The 16,969-nt window shown below is 37.2% G+C and overlaps 3 protein-coding genes across 8 annotated transcripts; 1 reads left to right on the top strand and 2 right to left on the bottom strand.

The window, feature by feature from the left end:
• Positions 1–3,201: 3,201 nt before the first annotated feature.
• Positions 3,202–7,242, bottom strand: LOC132199865 (fumarate hydratase, mitochondrial-like). Of its 2 annotated transcripts, none has more exons than XM_059624922.1 (9): positions 7,224–7,242; positions 4,984–5,109; positions 4,637–4,927; positions 4,355–4,510; positions 4,111–4,303; positions 3,855–4,058; positions 3,658–3,802; positions 3,457–3,604; positions 3,202–3,401 (listed from the first exon to the last, which is right to left on the bottom strand). In XM_059624922.1, the coding sequence occupies exons 1-9, from the start codon at positions 7,224–7,226 to the stop codon at positions 3,270–3,272; spliced, it is 1,398 nt and encodes a 465-aa protein (XP_059480905.1). In that variant the 5' UTR covers positions 7,227–7,242; the 3' UTR covers positions 3,202–3,269. The 2 variants fall into 2 exon arrangements, with proteins under 2 accessions (XP_059480905.1, XP_059480903.1); XM_059624920.1 differs by lacking the exon at positions 7,224–7,242 and adding an exon at positions 6,338–6,638.
• LOC132199866 (acyl-CoA:lysophosphatidylglycerol acyltransferase 1-like) lies at positions 5,381–12,436 on the top strand. 3 transcript variants are annotated; one of them, XM_059624923.1, is made up of 7 exons: positions 5,381–5,519; positions 7,847–7,978; positions 8,976–9,202; positions 9,724–9,938; positions 9,996–10,132; positions 10,192–10,534; positions 10,602–12,436. In XM_059624923.1, exons 1-7 carry the CDS (start codon positions 5,458–5,460, stop codon positions 10,839–10,841), a joined length of 1,356 nt encoding a protein of 451 aa, XP_059480906.1. In that variant the 5' UTR covers positions 5,381–5,457; the 3' UTR covers positions 10,842–12,436. The 3 variants fall into 3 exon arrangements, with proteins under 3 accessions (XP_059480906.1, XP_059480908.1, XP_059480907.1); XM_059624925.1 differs by lacking the exon at positions 5,381–5,519 and adding an exon at positions 6,871–7,087; XM_059624924.1 differs by lacking the exon at positions 5,381–5,519 and adding an exon at positions 7,102–7,448.
• LOC132199871 (ras-related protein Rab-37-like) lies at positions 12,268–16,441 on the bottom strand. 3 transcript variants are annotated; one of them, XM_059624935.1, is made up of 8 exons: positions 16,304–16,441; positions 15,395–15,657; positions 15,226–15,336; positions 14,130–14,240; positions 13,658–13,766; positions 13,482–13,592; positions 13,287–13,425; positions 12,270–13,218 (listed from the first exon to the last, which is right to left on the bottom strand). In XM_059624935.1, exons 2-8 carry the CDS (start codon positions 15,617–15,619, stop codon positions 13,074–13,076), a joined length of 951 nt encoding a protein of 316 aa, XP_059480918.1. In that variant the 5' UTR covers positions 15,620–15,657; positions 16,304–16,441; the 3' UTR covers positions 12,270–13,073. The 3 variants fall into 3 exon arrangements, with proteins under 3 accessions (XP_059480917.1, XP_059480918.1, XP_059480916.1); XM_059624933.1 differs by lacking the exon at positions 14,130–14,240 and having other exon boundaries at positions 12,273–13,218; XM_059624934.1 differs by lacking the exons at positions 15,226–15,336; positions 15,395–15,657; positions 16,304–16,441 and adding an exon at positions 14,295–14,462 and having other exon boundaries at positions 12,268–13,218.
• Positions 16,442–16,969: the final 528 nt, after the last annotated feature.

The following is a 16,969-nucleotide window of genomic DNA, read 5'->3' as shown; positions in this document are numbered from 1 at the left end:
TGGCTTGGAAATCCCAAATTGACCGGGCGTTTTTTGCTTCAAATAATCTGATCTCTGACATTTGAACTCCTTTGAACGGCGCAAAGCCGCAAACAAAAAATAATGTAATCATTTATCACGTTTAAAAAATACCCAGCAGCATTATCAAATCCAAGTTTTTCTCTTTTTGAAGAGAACAGTGGGCACAAGCAGGGCGCAAGGGAGGTTTCCGTCCATCGATTTATTAGGAAAAAATTAATGACTAGGTATATTTTATGCTCAAATAAATGAATAAAAATGCATAATATAAAGCTCGCGTCCATGCAAGGGCAGAGCGCTCTTTGCGCTCATGAGCGCTGCGCTAAAAAAAAGTAATAATTCCAAAATTTGTTACAAAAACAGTGTTCTATCAAATTAAACCATTTTGAAAACGAGGAGATTACACGATTGAACTAAACCCGATTATATTGCCCTGAAAAAGACGTTATTTATATTGCGGTTAAACAGCAACCTAATCAGATCAAGTTTACGCAGTTTTCCTCATTTAGACGAGGCCGCGACAGTGGTCAATAATGAGGATGAAACTGCATTTCATGCGAAAGTGCATCTAACAAGGTAACATTTTTAGGTGCCTGACTGAGATTTTGATCAAATTTGGCATGTCAATTAGTATCCTAAAGTAGAGGCCAGAATTAAATTATTAGCTGCTGAAATTCATTTTTCACCCCCAAAAGAAGGTTTAAAGTTTACCATAAAAATAGTCTGGCATCAGTTCTACACCGCAGATTTGAACCAAGGGTCAATTTCTGTCATATAGAATGGTGCCATTTTCATTTATGTTTCGTTTTCATGAATATATATAAATAAATTTTTAATTTTTTTTAAAGTTTTTCCTTAAAAAAGTTTTTTAAAATTTGGAATTAGTTCAGACCTGGTTCAAAAATAGTACGTAACTAGTGCAGAACCGGTTCAGCTGTTCTGGCATCAGTTCTACACCAGTTTTGAACCAAAACTAAACCTGATTTGAACCAAGGGTTAATTTCTGTCATATAGAATGGTGCCATTTTCATGAATATATAGAAATAAAATTTTTTTTTTTAAGTTTTTCCTTAAAAAAAGTTTTTTAAAATTTAGAATTAGTTTAGACCTGGTTCAAAAATAGTACGTAACTAGTGCAGAACCGGTTCAGCTGTATGTGACATTATTTATTATCTCAAATTTGGTACGAAATTGTGATAAAAAAAATTTGGTACCACATTGTGGTAGCAAAATGTGGTACCAGTTTGGTGGTAAATTGTGGTACCACATTTTGTTATCAAATTGTGGTACCACAGTGTGGTAGCAAATTGTAGTACCACAGTGTGGTAGCAAATTGTGGTACCACAGTGTGGTAGCAAATTAATTAACCTTTGGTTCAAATCAGGTTTAGATCTGGTTCAAAACTGGTGTAGAACTGATGCCAGAACAGCTGAACCGGTTCTGCACTAGTTACGTACTATTTTTGAACCAGGTCTGAACTAATTCCAAATTTTAAAAAACTTTTTTAAGGAAAAAGTAAAAAAATTAAAAATTTATTTCTATATATTCATGAAAATGGCACCATTCTATATGACAGAAATTAACCCTTGGCTCAAATCAGTTTCAAACCGGTTCTGCACTAGTTACGTACTATTTTTGAACCAGGTCTGAAGTAATTCCATATTTAAAAAAAAAAAATTTCGGAAAAAATTTAAAAAAAAAAATTAAAAATTCATTTCTATAAATATTCATGAAAACGAAACATAAATGATAATGGCACCATTCTATATGACAGAAATTGACCCTTGGTTCAAATCTGGTTTGGATTTGGTTCAAAACTGGTGTAGAACTGATGCCAGAACAGCTGAACCGGTTCTGCACTAGTTACGTACTATTTTTGAACCAGGTCTGAACTAATTCCAAATTTTAAAAAACTTTTTTAAGGAAAAACTTTAAAAAAAAATTAAAAATTTATTTATATATATTCATGAAAACGAAACATAAATGAAAATGGCACCATTCTATATGACAGAAATTGACCCTTGGTTCAAATCTGGTGTAGAACTGATGCCAGACTATTTTTATGGTAAACTTTAAACCTTCTTTTGGGGGTGAAAAATGCATTTCAGCAGCTAATAATTTAATTCTGGCCTCTACTTTAGGATACTAATTGACATGCCAAATTTGATCAAAATCTCAGTCAGGCACCTAAAAATGTTATATATAATATTTCGATCAGGCGATCATTTTAAGCCAAATTTTACTATTTTTCTTTTAGTTTCTCTACACCACACCTCACTCTTTTCATTAAAATATTTCATGGAATTAAAATAGATTTAATATTGGTTATTTTATGCTGAAAGCTGAAAAGCGCATGAAGAGCATCAAAAATAATTAATATTAACAAGAATTGAAAATTAGTTCCCAAAATCCAACTTTTTCTTTTTATTCCTCACGATATCCTTTCGGTCTACCATGACAAAATATTTATATTATAATATATATATAATTTGTAATAATCGTAATAATAATAAACGGGGTTTGGTCAGGGGGCTACCAAATAGAATAAAGTTTCTAGGGGTCACACAGATTGTGTAAATCCATCACTGCCGTAGTTAAGTTAAATTTTCCTTATTTTATTGATCACAATCACAAAAGTATAATTTTTGCAAATTGACACAAAATAGATCGCAACATATACTGGCCCTGCAATGCGTTATATGTGCTGAACATTTTTTTTCTGTCAAATATGTTTAGCTGCAGGTATTAATTTTTCGAGCAATCCCATAGAGTTGGGATTCTTTTTCTGTCCTGCTCAGAACTTGCAGACGGTCAATTTGGTTAAAAAGAACGGCACAGATTAAAACGTGTGCCCTGTCTTGCACAGCGGCTTTACATTTACATATTGCTATTGCTAATTCCTTATTGATGTTGAACTTGTCTTTAAATAATGCTCAGTGGCCAGCCTGAGCTGGGCTGTGACCACTAATCTTGACCAGTTTTTGTACACAAGATCACATGCTCCCTGGATCAGGACAGAAGCCTGAACCAAGACGTTTTCATCGTGCCAATAGGCAATCCAAGCATGCAGCAAACAACATAATAATGATTACAAGCCAATAAAAACTTGTATGATAACTTCATATAAAAATTAACGCATGACGATAGGATAGAGGTACAATAGTAAGAAATACTCCATGAATGTACCTTAAGTGTTGTTTAATATTATTATTTCAATTTTCCCAAATGTATGTACACAAGCAAAAACAAATTTACTTGGGGCCCAACATGTCTTCTGGCTTGACCCACTCGTTGAACTGCTCCTCTGTCAGGTATCCAAGTTTCAAGGCTGTAGCTTTCAAGGTAGAACCTTCCTTGTGTGCAGTTTTTGCAATTTTCGCAGCCTGAAGAAATGTGTCATTTATTCTCCATTTAATTTATTTGTTATAGAAAATATACCTTATCGTAGCCGATGTGAGGATTCAAAGCAGTGACCAGCATAAGAGACTCGTGGAGAAGTTTATGAATTTGCTCCTTGTTGGCCACAATGCCAACAACGCAATTGGTGGTGAAGGCGTTGGCTGCATCACCAAGCAGACGAATAGATCTGAAACAAAATTTCATGAAGTTAAATTCCCAATATGGAGTTTCATTAACTACCTGAGGACGTTTGCGACCATCATGGGTTTGAAGACGTTCAACTCGAAGTGGCCGTTGCTGCCTCCAATCGTCACTGCGACGTGATTTCCCATAACCTGGGCAGCGACCATAGTCATGGCCTCACACTGAGTTGGGTTAACCTTTCCTGAATATAAGCAATTAAATGAATAAATTGCTTAACAATAGTGTTTTATTACCAGGCATGATGCTGCTTCCAGGTTCGTTTTCAGGCAAGCTCAGTTCACCGAGACCACAACGGGGTCCAGAGGCAAGAAATCTAATGTCGTTGGCAATTTTCATGAAGCTGCAGGCAATTGTGTTGAGCGCGCCGGAAACTTCAACCATTGCGTCGTGGCAAGCCAAGGCTTCAAATTTGTTGGGGGCAGTTTCAAAAGGAAGACCTGAAGGACATTTTTATAAACTTCAATCATCATTTTGAGAAAAATAAATTACCAGTCAACTCTGCCAGCTTAGCAGCAACCTTCTCAGCAAATCCTATTCTTGTATTCAGACCAGTTCCGACAGCAGTGCCGCCAGCAGCCAGGAGGTACAGCCTTGGGAGGCAGGCATTGATTCTGTCAATGCCGAACTTGATCTGCTGGACGTAGCCGCTAAATTCTTGACCCAAAGTCAAAGGTGTTGCATCCTTAAAAAATCAGTTGGAACAATTTTTAAAGATTGATTTGAAAAATAAAACCTGGGTGTGGGTTCTGCCAATTTTGATGATGTCTTTAAATTCATTTGCTTTCGCATCTAGTGAGTCGTGCAGAGCCTTCAGTCCTGGCAAGAGAGTTTTCTGGACTTCAACGGCAACAGCAACATGCATAGCAGTCGGGAAAGTGTCGTTTGAGCTCTGAAACAACATTTTTTATTCAATTAATAAATGTGAAATGCAGATATGTTCCAATATAATATAATTCAACTCAACACTTTTTGATTATGATAAATAAAACATTGAAATTAAACAATTTCAACACACTTGGCTCTTATTGACGTGGTCATTGGGGTGGACGGGAGTTTTGCTTCCGAGTTCTCCACCCATGATTTCAATGGCACGATTACTGATGACTTCGTTGGTGTTCATGTTGGTCTGGGTTCCGGACCCAGTCTGCCAGATGACAAGGGGGAAATGGTCCTTGTACAGTTTGCCACTGATGACTTCGTCGGCCGCCTGGCTGATGGCGTCAGCCACTTTGGGGTCCAGTCCGTACTCCTTGTTGACGAGGGCCGCAGCCTTTTTCAGCATTCCCATTGCGGTGACGACGGGGACCTGATTTTAGAAATGCAATGAAAACCAAATTTTGAGAGAATTTGTTAAAAACTCACAGGCATTCGCTCCGTTTCGCCGCCAATGGGAAAGTTCATCACCGATCGGACTGTTTGAGCGCCATAGTATTTCTCCACAGGAACCTTCAGCTCGCCAAAAGTGTCCCTCTCCAACCTATATTTCTCCTAAAAACAATTTTTAACTATTATTAAAAAAACAGTTTTGAATAAAACCCATGCATAAATTCAAACAAACTTTGCTTTTTATATTTCAAAAGCTAACAGTTTTAAAACCGAGATAATTTTTTTATGGGTGTATCTTGAGGTCTTCGTGTCATCAGTCAAAATACATTATAAATTGATAGGACAAACATCCTGATTAAAAGTTTTGTTTTAAAAAAATATATGATACACCCAGGATCAAAGAGTGCAGACTGTGACGGCAATCGAGAGCAAGATAAGAAAGGTTGGCACTCTCAATTAAATCACTCACATTATCAAATCTATCGTCTAAAACAGGATACGGTCATCGCAATGGACGGAGACGAACAGAAAAGCAATGACGTTCAAGAGGAGGAGACAGTCTGCTTGCTTGAGTAAGTACTTTGCTCGTATTTGTCAACAGTTTTTGCAGTTATAAAATATTTGTATTTTGAAGAAAAAATATTTATTTCATTGTAAAAGAGACTTTGGCCATATGGTTCTTTCAGGATTTTTGTCAGACGTAGATAAGATTTTTGCGTGCTACAAAAAAGGCATAGCTCTGATGTTAAAAAAAAAACTTGGTAAATAGTTTATCAATTTAGTTTGATAATTTAGGTAATTACAAAATGTGAACAGGAACCATGTATTAATTTTTCAATATTTCGTAAATTAATTTTTGTCTAATCTCTTGAATATTTAATTTTGAAAGAACTATTAATAATCAATGATAAAAGGTAGTTGAAAAAATTTATAGCCAGAAAATAATTTAATTATTTAGATTATTAAATAAATTTTTAGGGATTACTGAAATTACACAAGACTCTGAATAATAATTAAAATCAGTATTTATATATTGAGCACCAAGAAACAATTTGTACATATTATGTATCCGTATTTTGTAAAAAAAAATTATTATGGCATAAATTTTAAAATTCACTTTAATTTTTAAATGAATTGCTCACATCTAAGTGAATTGTTATTCTATTTCATGCAGCTATTTGTTAATAAGCCAGAAAGCATTAAAGATTAATTCATTAATTCAAAATTCACTACATAATTCAATCAAAAGAGCACTGCGGTGCAATTTTCTAATTCAAAGTGAACATCCTGGCATGTTAAATTAATACGTGTGCTCTCTATTATCCTTCAATTTGTAATCTATTGTGAGTTAGAAAAATGTGCAATTGCGCTATCATTCAATAAGCCTCACCATGATTGCAGCGCTGGTTCGAAATTGACTGGCTGTCGTTTTATTGAGTGCCAGCTTGAACTGGTCAGCCACTCTGCAGCCAGTCGAGATGCGGTTTGATAAAAGAGCCATCGCGTCTGCTCCCCTTTCGTTCAATTAGAATGCAATAATATTTGTCCCACTCCCGCTACGCACACGATTTATCTCGCCTGGAACACCTGCCAGGTGAAAAAATCGAGTTTAATTGAACTCTGAGATAAGAGGTCTTTGGATCTGGAGCAAAAATTTTCTCAAGGGGGCGTGCCTCGAGGATAGTGCGAAAAGGAGCAGTTTTGCCAACAAAACGGCGACTTCCATTGTCTCAAATTCTGAAAGGCTTCCATTCACGAAAGAAGCCGCGATTAGAGAAAAATAAAAACGGCGATTTTGATCATTTTTCATTAAAGAATTACCATGCCACAAATTCCGCGGATAGAACGGACCCCAAGGCGAGAATTCACCCTCGAAACCGGGGGGTCGGTGGTGTCAGTTTGGTGCGATTGGCGCCCCAAAAGCGAAAAGCAGGGAGGTGTGCAACGAGGAGGATGAGCGCGAGGTTGCGCAAACGGCACCTTTGCTCCGCTTTTTTCAGCCTCGAGCGCAGTTAATTTGTTTATATTTTAATTAATATTTGGATGTTACGATCTCTTAGCGCGGCCAGAGCGGGGCGTCGAGTCGAGTGGACACATGAGTCATCGCGAAAGCACGTGAATTCGCCCACACTTAAATGAGGTAGGCAATGTCCGTGTGTCGAACCGGCCGCGATTGATCCTGTCCGCAACCCGCTCCTCGTGCACCCTTCCTCCTGGTCGAGCCGAACGCTCTGCCCGAATTCCAGTCAGCGTTTTGCAAGGGACTTAAAACTGACCATCGCACTTGCGAATCTCTTTTCGCCCGCTCGGTGTGCAGCTCGTTAATTTGACAGCCTGCGTTGGTCTTCCGATCTCTCTCACCCGGCAGCTCGTCGACCGACACACACGCACAGCCTTCCCACCCGTTTCGATTTGTTTTGCTCGGCATTATTCCTCGAAGCAGCGATGGCTCCGGATATTTTCGAGCCCCCGGAAGCGTTCGCCGACGAAATTACCCTGCTGTAAACACTGCTTTTGTATTTATTTTATTCGAATTGGTGGTAGTTTTTCCTTCTGGCACACTGATCTGTTATTAATTGCATTCCCCGGTTGCATAAGTTAAACGAATGCACCTCTCTAGATTTTCCCAACTTTTCTGATTCACATCCCGGCTTTTCTTTTCATCAACATTCCTGTGTCTTCCAAAACTGAGATTTTAGAGTTTAAAATGTGCCCTTAAGAGAGGCTCCTTAATTTCGTGATTTACCTTGGCGGATCATAATAATCCTTGTGGGCTCAAGGTTACCCCGTTTTCTCGGAACGGTGTGCTATAAATTTGTTGCTTTTATGCTGAAAAAATTATAACATTAATGTGGCAAGAATTTATACTAATTTGAAAAATGGATTTTGTGTGTTTCAGTTTAGAAAACGAGAAGCAAGATGAAATTACTACACGGAAGGCAAATAAGGAGAGCCAAGGAATCTTTTTTACAGGATGTACAAATTTTGTTGAGATCGTCAATCTGAACCTCACGGCCATGGACCAGATGTGGTAATTACATTTCGACCTTTGAAATTCTTCTGGGTTTTGTTGCACGTGGACTTGCACCTTATAAGGCTTCAGTCAACACAGGCCTTTACAATAGGATGAAAAAGAACTCCTCTCGACTGCATAATTAAATTTGCCGAGATTTAAAAAAAAAGTTTATTTCATTCTAAATTCATTTCAGAAATTTAATTTTATATTGAGGTATTTTTTTTAGTAAAAATTATTGAACAACAACTTTTTAGGGAAAAAATACCTAATTTTCATACTTAATTTTTATTAATACATAAAAAATCTAGACGGTTTGGTGTCTTGTTGTTTTTATTAAATTCTGACTAGTTGCTCAACGATCTAATCGCCAATAATTATAATGCAGGCAAGCATTGCACATTAAGAGCCTGCAAACGTAACCTTGGACATTTCCCCCTCTCTGTGCTCTGTGCAGCCACTTGAACACCATCTCGCTCGTTCTCACGAAAGCACGGCGAACACTTATCAGACTATTATTACACAATGAACACCGTTTTATCAGTCAAGTAAATAAAATATGCAATTTCTTGCTAATTGATAATTTGTACATTTTTATAAATTTGATTTTTTAAATTTATTATAAAATAAAAACAATTCAGTGTTTGAATTTTTTTTTAAACTTTCTTATCTACATTAAATTTAATGCTGAAGTATTTTATTTAATAATAAAATAAAATCGGGCAATTGGAGTAAATAGCTTTCTCGATTGATCAACGAGTGTGGCAAGTTGACCGCTTGCTATTATGGAGTGGCCATCCTTGACACAAGTGCACTTGTATCAATGCACCGCGCTCCTTACTTTCTATTGCATCTACGCTCTTGAGATGCTGCTCCCGATTTGCACCCAGTTTACCTGCAGTCTGCATGTGCCGGTCGCACGATGATCAAGTACCACTTGCTCCTCCAGGACGCGCTGTCCTTGTAAATTCTCAACTTGTGCGCGAAAAGTGAATTAATTTTTGGTGTTTTTCAGTTGCAGCGGGTTGCTTTACAGCAGCTACGTTTTCTGTCGGGGCATCCTGAAGACGATATGGGTGATTGCCAACAATCTCTACTGCTTCCCTACACACACCCTGTGGATGCTCACGTTGTTCCCGCTGAAAAAATGTAAACCGAGCATGTACTGGAAAATCGAAGGCCTCATTTACCACTGGATGATCTCCATGGTCGGCTGCTGGAGCTGGGTGTCCGGCTACAATGGTGAGACAAAATCCCGTTTCAGAGTTGTGGTAAATTTTATATCCAAAGTTTTTGTTTGATACAAATGCTCAATTCAGGCGCATGATTGCGTGTGGATTCCTTCAATATAGGTGATAACTGTTGTGAGAGCAATCATTGCTGTATTTGACTGCAGTTAGAAACTCTTGCAAGAACAAAACCTAGTTTTCACCCTAAGTTTATATTTGATTCAATATTGAAATTTTCAAAATGATTTGGAAAAAAATCCTTACATTTATCTATAAAAGAGCAAAAACCTTTTCAATAAAATACCCCACAAGTTTAAAATTGGATTTAAATTTTTCTTAACGTTTGAAAATAACTAAATAACATTATATTTCCCCCAACTTTTTTAACTATAAACTACATTTATTTCCAAAAGGAATTGAATTTGTGTAACATTAAGGTGCTATTTTAAAAATATCGATATTGCCTTTTTTAACTATGTTTTATTGCTAAATTATTAATAATAATAAATTGAGGAAATTTTGTTATTTTTGCAGTTGTGGAAGTTGGCGATGATGTAACTCGAATTCTGGATCAAACTGTTCTGGTCATCGCTAACCACCAGTCAACGGCAGACGTACCTTTGATGATGGGGTGTTTTAATGCAAAGGAGGGAGTGCTGCCCAACTTGATGTGGATAATGGACAGCGTTTTCAAATACACCAATTTTGGCATTGTTTCTTATTTCCACGACGATTTTTTCATTCTCTCCGTTAGTAGTTTTGCTATTTTCCAAAATGCAAATAATATTTTATTGTTTTTATTGAAGGGTCCTGAAAACAGGGAGAGAGGTGTGCAGCTTCTTAGGAGACATTTAGAAAAGGTCTACAAGACTTTAAATAGAAAGTGGCTCATCTTGTTTCCGGAGGGTGGCTTTTTGCACAAGAGACGTGAAGCAAGCAACAGGTACATCTTCGTAATTTAAATTATATACTTTTACTAATTAAAGAATTTCCTTTTTTCAGATATCTTGAAAAGAATGCTGAATTAATAGGCTTTTCCGAACTACGCAATGTGACTTTGCCTCGTGTTGGGGCTATGGAAGCCATCATTGAGAGCCTCGCCCCTCCCGCAGTTCACTTAGACAGCACTCTTGACTACAATTCAGCTGCGGAAGAAGGCGTCGATCCTCTATCCAATTTGTCCAACCATGTCATCATCCCTCCGGACGAGCCTTGTCTCAAGTACATCCTAGATATCACCATTGCCTACCCCAGCGGAAAACCTCTCAGTCTGCTGGACATCGTCACTGGCTCCAAAGAACCTAGAGACACTTTCTTCCTTTACAAAATTTACGACACTAAACAGGTGAGTCATAATTCTAGTATGTCAAAAATGTTATTTATCTTTTCTTCAAACTCTAATTGTTTTTTAGATCCCATCAGACACTGAAGGGATGAAAAAATGGCTGTACAACTTGTTCAAGCAAAAGGACGATGTTCTGCAGCACTTTTACAACACAGGAAAGTTCCCCGTCGAAATGGGAGATGGCAATCTGCTGAGACGGCCAGTGCAGCAAGACAATTTGAAGTTCGTCATTCTCCATTGCACTTTTATCGTGTCCACCTACATGCACTACTGCATTTTTTCATATTTGTACTCGCTGCTATGGTAACTAAACAAAATCCTTGCCTCAATGAGAATTCAGCTTTAATAACTTGCGAACGAGAGTTAATGACAATTTTCAATTTTAAGTGCAATTAATTCATTGCTTTCACATCTAATGAGTTTTATGTCAAAATGCCTTGGATGGCCCAGTTCTCTGTTTCTCTCTCTGACCGTTGCAATTTTTGCATCCTGCTGGAGCTGCAGCATAACATGCTATGTTTTCCTCTTGTTAACGATGAGCCAGATATGTAACATGATTATGCCATTTTGAACGAGAGATTCCTAATACGTGAAAATTTTTGTCGAGGTTCGCAGTTAAAAAAAGAACTGAATGCGCTTTTTAGACACTGGACTGATAGGGGACTTAAATTACAAAGGGGAGGAGGCAAGAAATAATAAATGAAAATGTCACATAGGTAATTCTAAACAGTAGTGGAATACTTAAAACAAAACAAAAACTACTGACGACGCTGCAAATAACAACCTGGTCACTGTCATAAACAGAAACACAGCTGGCTGTTGTATATTGTACATATTGTACAAAGTTTTTAATTTATTTTTTCTTTTTTACCTCTCAATCATTCCATGTCCATGATATATAACGTAAAGATTAAGAATTTTCGACAAGTGTGAGTGGCGTGCGTGTCAAAAATGAATTTGTGTCATAGCATTTAAATGGAAGTTTTCGACCGAATCAGCAGCCACTTCTTAATTCATTCATTAAACTGCAATTCTCATTCACATTTCAACTGTTGTGAGTTTGAACGAGCAAATTTTATCCAAAGGCAACTTTATTTCAAATGGAATGAGTCAATGATAAACATTTCAATTTGGTACTTAGTTGAGGTAATCTGGTTGCTATGTGATGATCTTTGTCATAGAAGATCAGGTGACAGGCCCTCTCAAAACAATTATAAAAAAGTGTTTTATTGGTTAGCTATTTGTCATGAGTCGGAATTTTTGTTGAGGGCAAAAAATAACTTTTGTAACACGCAAGTGAAGGAATTCGCCCCCAAAACATTTAAATGAGGGTCTTTATAACATGCGCTTTTAATATTTTATGTAGCATTTCATTCTTTTTGTAAAGCTTCTTCCGTCACAAAGCAATCAAGTGCGCGTGCATCTGACCTTCATCTCTGTTTCCCAGAATAAAGAGCAGCATAATTTACTTTTGTGAAGTGAATTACGTGACTTAAAACTAGAGTTCATGTGTAATAATTTTTAATTCTTTCATGTAGCTGTCTATACATTTAGTCTGACTTTCTTTTAACTTTTGAGTCTAGTCCTTATTGCTTTTCCTCCCCTTAAGAGCAAGCTTCCTTTTTTTAATTATACCGTTTTTTTTCCAATACTTACGTTTTGGGACTTTTCTGTCCCCTTTTTTAGCCAAACATTTTATAGCTTTGCTACTCCAACTTACGCATTTTTACCACAAAGAGTATGCAAGCGTTGCTTGTTATTTGTGTTACAAATTGAATGTTAATAGTAAAATAGCAATGTAAAGAACTGTATCTCTTAATTTCTAAACAAGAAAAATGTGCACAAAATTGCAATGATATATAGTTTGGTGATTGCAGAAAAATAAAATTGCAGTAAACATTATGACATGCTCAATGATATTTTTGGCTTTGCTTCTTTTCAACTAGATTAAAAATTCTTCAGTGATTCATATTAAAAAATGTAATGCTAGAATTAATTTTCCGGACAGCCCTCGGTTTTGAGGAAAGAAACAACAACCAAAGTTAGTCTTGCGTTTTGTATTTTTCATTCACTTATTTTTCAACAATTTTTTCTTACTGACTTTGATAATGTACTTTTCTAATGGATTGCGTTTACATGAAGGCTAGGTTTATTTAGCTCTGCCTAAATCAAAACTTTCAAATTGTCGTGTTTTGATATGTATCTGTATTACAGTGATACATGATGAATATTGATTTTTTTTCTTTCAATTAAACAGCAAATATTTTGTTACCATGTATACGTTAATTGTTAACATCATTATGAGGATTTTTAATAGAGAGCCAAAGATAAATATTTATACTCCGTAAGCACAGAAATTACTCTACTGTCTGCAAAGGCAATAGCGGAGTCTTGAGATCTTTTTTTGCAAAATTTGAATATTGGCACAGATAAAAGTAACTTTTTACCAAATTATTGGACAAGTTTTAGTAAAAGCAGCCGTGAGATATATAAACTCGGTTTGGTCGTTTTGAGGCTGCACATGCATTGGCTATGTAAATTATATATTGCAATTAACACAATTTGACTCTGGGGCATTTTCGGTTACTCTCACCGAATGCTCTCTAACATAGTCGTGAACACTAAATGGCGCGTCACCGCCGGCCGCCTTATCAGGACCCAAAGTGCTTCTCGACAAAAGCTCTCTAAAAATTTAAATAATGAGAAGAAGAAAAATATAATTTATTAATTTGTTAGGTCTAGAGATATGTACCTGGCTACTGCAGTGAAAGCGAGGTCAACGTTCAGTCCTGATTTGGCTGAAGTTTCGAGGAAAATGACGTTATACTCGCGCGCCAATCGTTCGCCTTCCTCCCTCCTGATTTTCCGGTTCTCGCAATCTGCCTTGTTTCCTGGCGAAATCAATCGAATCACATTAAATTCCTCCGCCGTAATTAATTAGACTCACCCAACAGCAGAATGACAACGTCGTCTTGTGCGTACTCTCGAATTTCCCCCAGCCAAGCTCTAATATTGTCAAAGCTTGTTTTATTTGTGACGTCATACAGCAAAAGCAGGGCTGCGACAGGAAAAAATATGTAAATTAATAATATGGTTAATTCATTTAAATTCTAATGGATCAACCATGTGCGTCTCGATAATACGCGTGGGTCACACTGCGAAAGCGTTCCTGTCCAGCCGTGTCCCAGATTTGTAACTTCACCATTTCCTCGTCCACGGTGACAATTTTACTCTAAAAATCATCAAAGTTTTAAATTAACTCAAATAGAACTCAAATTTTTTAACATATATTTTCAAATTTTATAATTATTTTTTTGTATTTTCTTAAATTGAGCTGCAACAAGTTTGTGTGTTTCTAGACGCATTCAATCAAAATATACTTACAGTTTACATTATTGATATCGATTATAAAAATTAAGTGAAATAAAATCAATTAAACCTCGTAGGTTTTGCCTGCTTTTGATAATATATTTTGTGTGTGTGGCTAAGTTCTGGTCAGCGAACGCCTTTTGCAGATACCAAACTAGACAACCGGCAACGACACAATGTACCGCGGGTGGCCTGCTATTGGAAACAGCAGGCGCTTTTTTCTCACCCGAAAGTCGACTCCGACCGTCGAAATGTAGCAGCCGTAGAGAAAACGGCCGTCTTGGAATCGCACGAGGAGACAAGTTTTGCCCACACCGCAGTCTCCCAAAAGAAGAACCTTTGCAAATTAATTTCAAAAATTTAAGAACTCTGCTTTAAAATTAAAGAAAACCTTTGCCGAGACCGCGCACTGAGGCAGGCCGACGAGAATTGTGCTTTGGCCGGGCGCGTCCGCAGCACTTTGGCCGGCGTTTGGCGTTTTTCGCACGGAGTTGTTCCTCGAACCTCTTTGCAAAGGGCACAAGGGCTCTTGACGGAAATCCATATTGCTCTGTTATGCATCGGTGAATTAAACAATAGAAAAGTAATTAAATCCGGAAGAAAAAGTATAGAGACAATTTTCAAAAATACCTGAAACGAGGGTGCTTTATCGGATGATGCTCCCTTTGAAATTATGCAACAATAGGCTCCCGAGAGGGTAGGGAAATGCGTCGGAATAAACGGTGAGCACCTGTCTGGAAATGATTAGTCCAAAAATAAACCGAGGACCAACGCGTTTGCTCTGGAAGCGCCTGCGTCTCCAGAAGGTCACCATAGCAACAGGTAGACCGATCGCGATACGATTTGTGCAAATCATCGACGTTCTAATCAATTATTAACATAGCGCACTTGGTAAACGTCAATAAACGGTACTCTGGCGGTTGCCGCTTTCCCTGACCAGAACAAAAGCGACGTTTTTCACAACGAACCAAGCAATTCATTAATGCGGATAGAACATTCGCAAAATCCCACAAGATGCAACAAATTAAAAGACTTAATTTTTCATGTAATTCATAAAATTTAACCAATATTCAAAACGGGAGAAATTCAAAATTTAATGGAAAAAAATAGAGAAATATTTTGAGAAACCTTTTTATTTTCATTTTTTTCTCCAATAATCTTCTAATATTTAGATTGTTGCTTCAGCTCATGAAGTTAAAAAATAAATTCAATAAGCAAAAGACAAAAACCTTTTCTCCTCTTCACAGTTGAATTTTTCTTTTTTTTTTATCCTTCAAATTTAATTCCACTCTCTAAAATTAATTTCAAAAACAGAAACTTACCGAGAAGCCAATTCCAACGGTGGCTGAAAAAGTGCCCATTTTGAACGTTCCGGTGTCGAACTGCACCAGGAGGGATGTTTTACCAACCCCACTGTCTCCCAGCAATATTGTCTGACAAAAATTGATTATGAAATTTAAATATCCGCAATTTGAATCTAAAAAAATGTACCTTGTGCACAGGTGCATTTCGCGCGGCCGCGCTGGCCGACGCGGGGATGAAGGCCTCGGCGGGGGCAACGTAGTCCCGGTAGCCCGTGGGCGAAGGCGCTTTGGGCAAAGCAGAGTTGTGCGGGGCACTGAGGAAGCCGGCGGGCGTCGGCGGCTCCTCCTCGTCCGGCGACTCGAACACGTCGTCGCTGAAGTTGTCGGCGTCGAACGCTAATGCCATCGCCATACCAGGGTCACCTCGTCCCCATTAGAAATTAAGAACAGCTAAAAATATATTATACATTTCTAATTATTTCAAAAATTCAATAATAATTATATAATTTAAAGAGGTTGTATTACATAATAAACTTGCATAAAATAAAGGAATTTCAGGGAAAACTTTGATTATAAAAAGAATTTCGAAACAGCTCGAAAAATTTTATTTATACATAGCAAAATTTAAAATAATATTTGATGAAAAATCTCGATTATGAAAAAAGTTATATTTTTTTATTGCATTCACCAATAATGAATATCCTTTTTGTGTAAATATTAAACAATCAAAATATTTTTAAAGGATTTTTTCATATAAGTACAAAATTGCGATACAAGTCACGCGCTAGTTTGCATAATTTCCGCGAAGGGTGTGTCGCGGCGTTTCAGAATCAGCAATCTTTTGAATGAAAATTTAATGCACCTGCGTTACGGTTGCGAGTGTGTTGGAGTAAAACTTGCTACTCCATTCATTGATCGCGAGACGCGGCCGTTCAACAGGACAATCAATTAAAAACGGCTTTACTGTACAGAAACGTGACATTAATATCTAAGAAGTGGTGGATTCTAGTTGAAAAAGCCAAAATTAGAAACTACTGAAGGAAGCACGAATGATGGGGGCGAAATTTAAAGGGATGCAGAGATCGCAGAAACCAACCTTGGAGAGGAATTTTGATTAGGCGGCGAATTTTTCAGCAGGTGCCATTTTTTGAGAAGAGAGTGGAGGAATGTTTTGCCCACAGTCAAGCCATCGGAGAGCGCGGCGTCGCGAACACAACTCTCGCCGTCTCCCTCATCCTCGCCGCTGCGAGATGGCGTGTGCGCGAAAACGATCGATACGCGAGCGGCTAAATGACACTTGTACAATGTTCGATTCGTTCATTACAAATCCGCAGAGGATTATCCTGCAATCAATCGCTGTAAATGGAGGATAAATTATAAATTTAAGCAAATTGAGCAGGGAAACATTTAAATAAATTTATGAATACAAAATGGCAATATTGCCAATTAAAGAATAAATAAATATTTTTATCCAAAAAATAATTAATGGAAATGGATATTTGACTCTAATAAAAATGATAGAAAAAAATCAGTCAAGCGTTATGCTTCCAGATTGTGCGTTTTGATACAATTTGGCAATTAAGTTACAATTGTTTTTACCACTTTAACTCTTGATTTTTTGTGCTTTCTCAGATTAATAATTAGCAGCAAAATTTAAACATTTTATTTTACCAAACAAAAATAGTGCATACATACCTATGAATGTTTAAAATTCGTGTGAATAAAAAGTGTGCACGTGATGTTAGTGAACATCTCAAAGAAA

This window comes from Neocloeon triangulifer, unplaced genomic scaffold (assembly GCF_031216515.1).
Source record: "Neocloeon triangulifer isolate White Clay Creek 2 clone unplaced genomic scaffold, ASM3121651v1 ptg000014l, whole genome shotgun sequence".
NCBI lineage: Eukaryota > Metazoa > Arthropoda > Insecta > Ephemeroptera > Baetidae > Neocloeon > Neocloeon triangulifer.
Note: the sequence above shows the minus strand (reverse complement) of the source record. Positions and strands in the feature narration are given on the sequence as shown.

Excerpts from the sequence above, each read along its gene's own strand:
- LOC132199866 (XM_059624923.1), top strand. The coding sequence starts at position 5,458 with ATGGACGGAGACGAACAGAAAAGCAATGACGTTCAAGAGGAGGAGACA. Across the intron at positions 10,133-10,191 it reads AGACGTGAAGCAAGCAACAG|ATATCTTGAAAAGAATGCTG; the intron begins GTACATCTTCGT and ends TCCTTTTTTCAG. Across the intron at positions 10,535-10,601 it reads AAATTTACGACACTAAACAG|ATCCCATCAGACACTGAAGG; the intron begins GTGAGTCATAAT and ends ATTGTTTTTTAG.
- LOC132199865 (XM_059624920.1), bottom strand. The coding sequence starts at position 6,448 with ATGGCTCTTTTATCAAACCGCATCTCGACTGGCTGCAGAGTGGCTGAC. Across the intron at positions 4,304-4,354 it reads TTGGCAGAACCCACACCCAG|GATGCAACACCTTTGACTTT; the intron begins GTTTTATTTTTC and ends TGATTTTTTAAG. Across the intron at positions 4,059-4,110 it reads TAAGCTGGCAGAGTTGACTG|GTCTTCCTTTTGAAACTGCC; the intron begins GTAATTTATTTT and ends AATGTCCTTCAG.
- LOC132199871 (XM_059624935.1), bottom strand. The coding sequence starts at position 15,619 with ATGGCGATGGCATTAGCGTTCGACGCCGACAACTTCAGCGACGACGTG. Across the intron at positions 14,241-15,225 it reads CCGTTGGAATTGGCTTCTCG|GTTCTTCTTTTGGGAGACTG; the intron begins GTAAGTTTCTGT and ends TAATTTGCAAAG. Across the intron at positions 13,767-14,129 it reads CGGTCGGAGTCGACTTTCGG|AGTAAAATTGTCACCGTGGA; the intron begins GTGAGAAAAAAG and ends GATGATTTTTAG.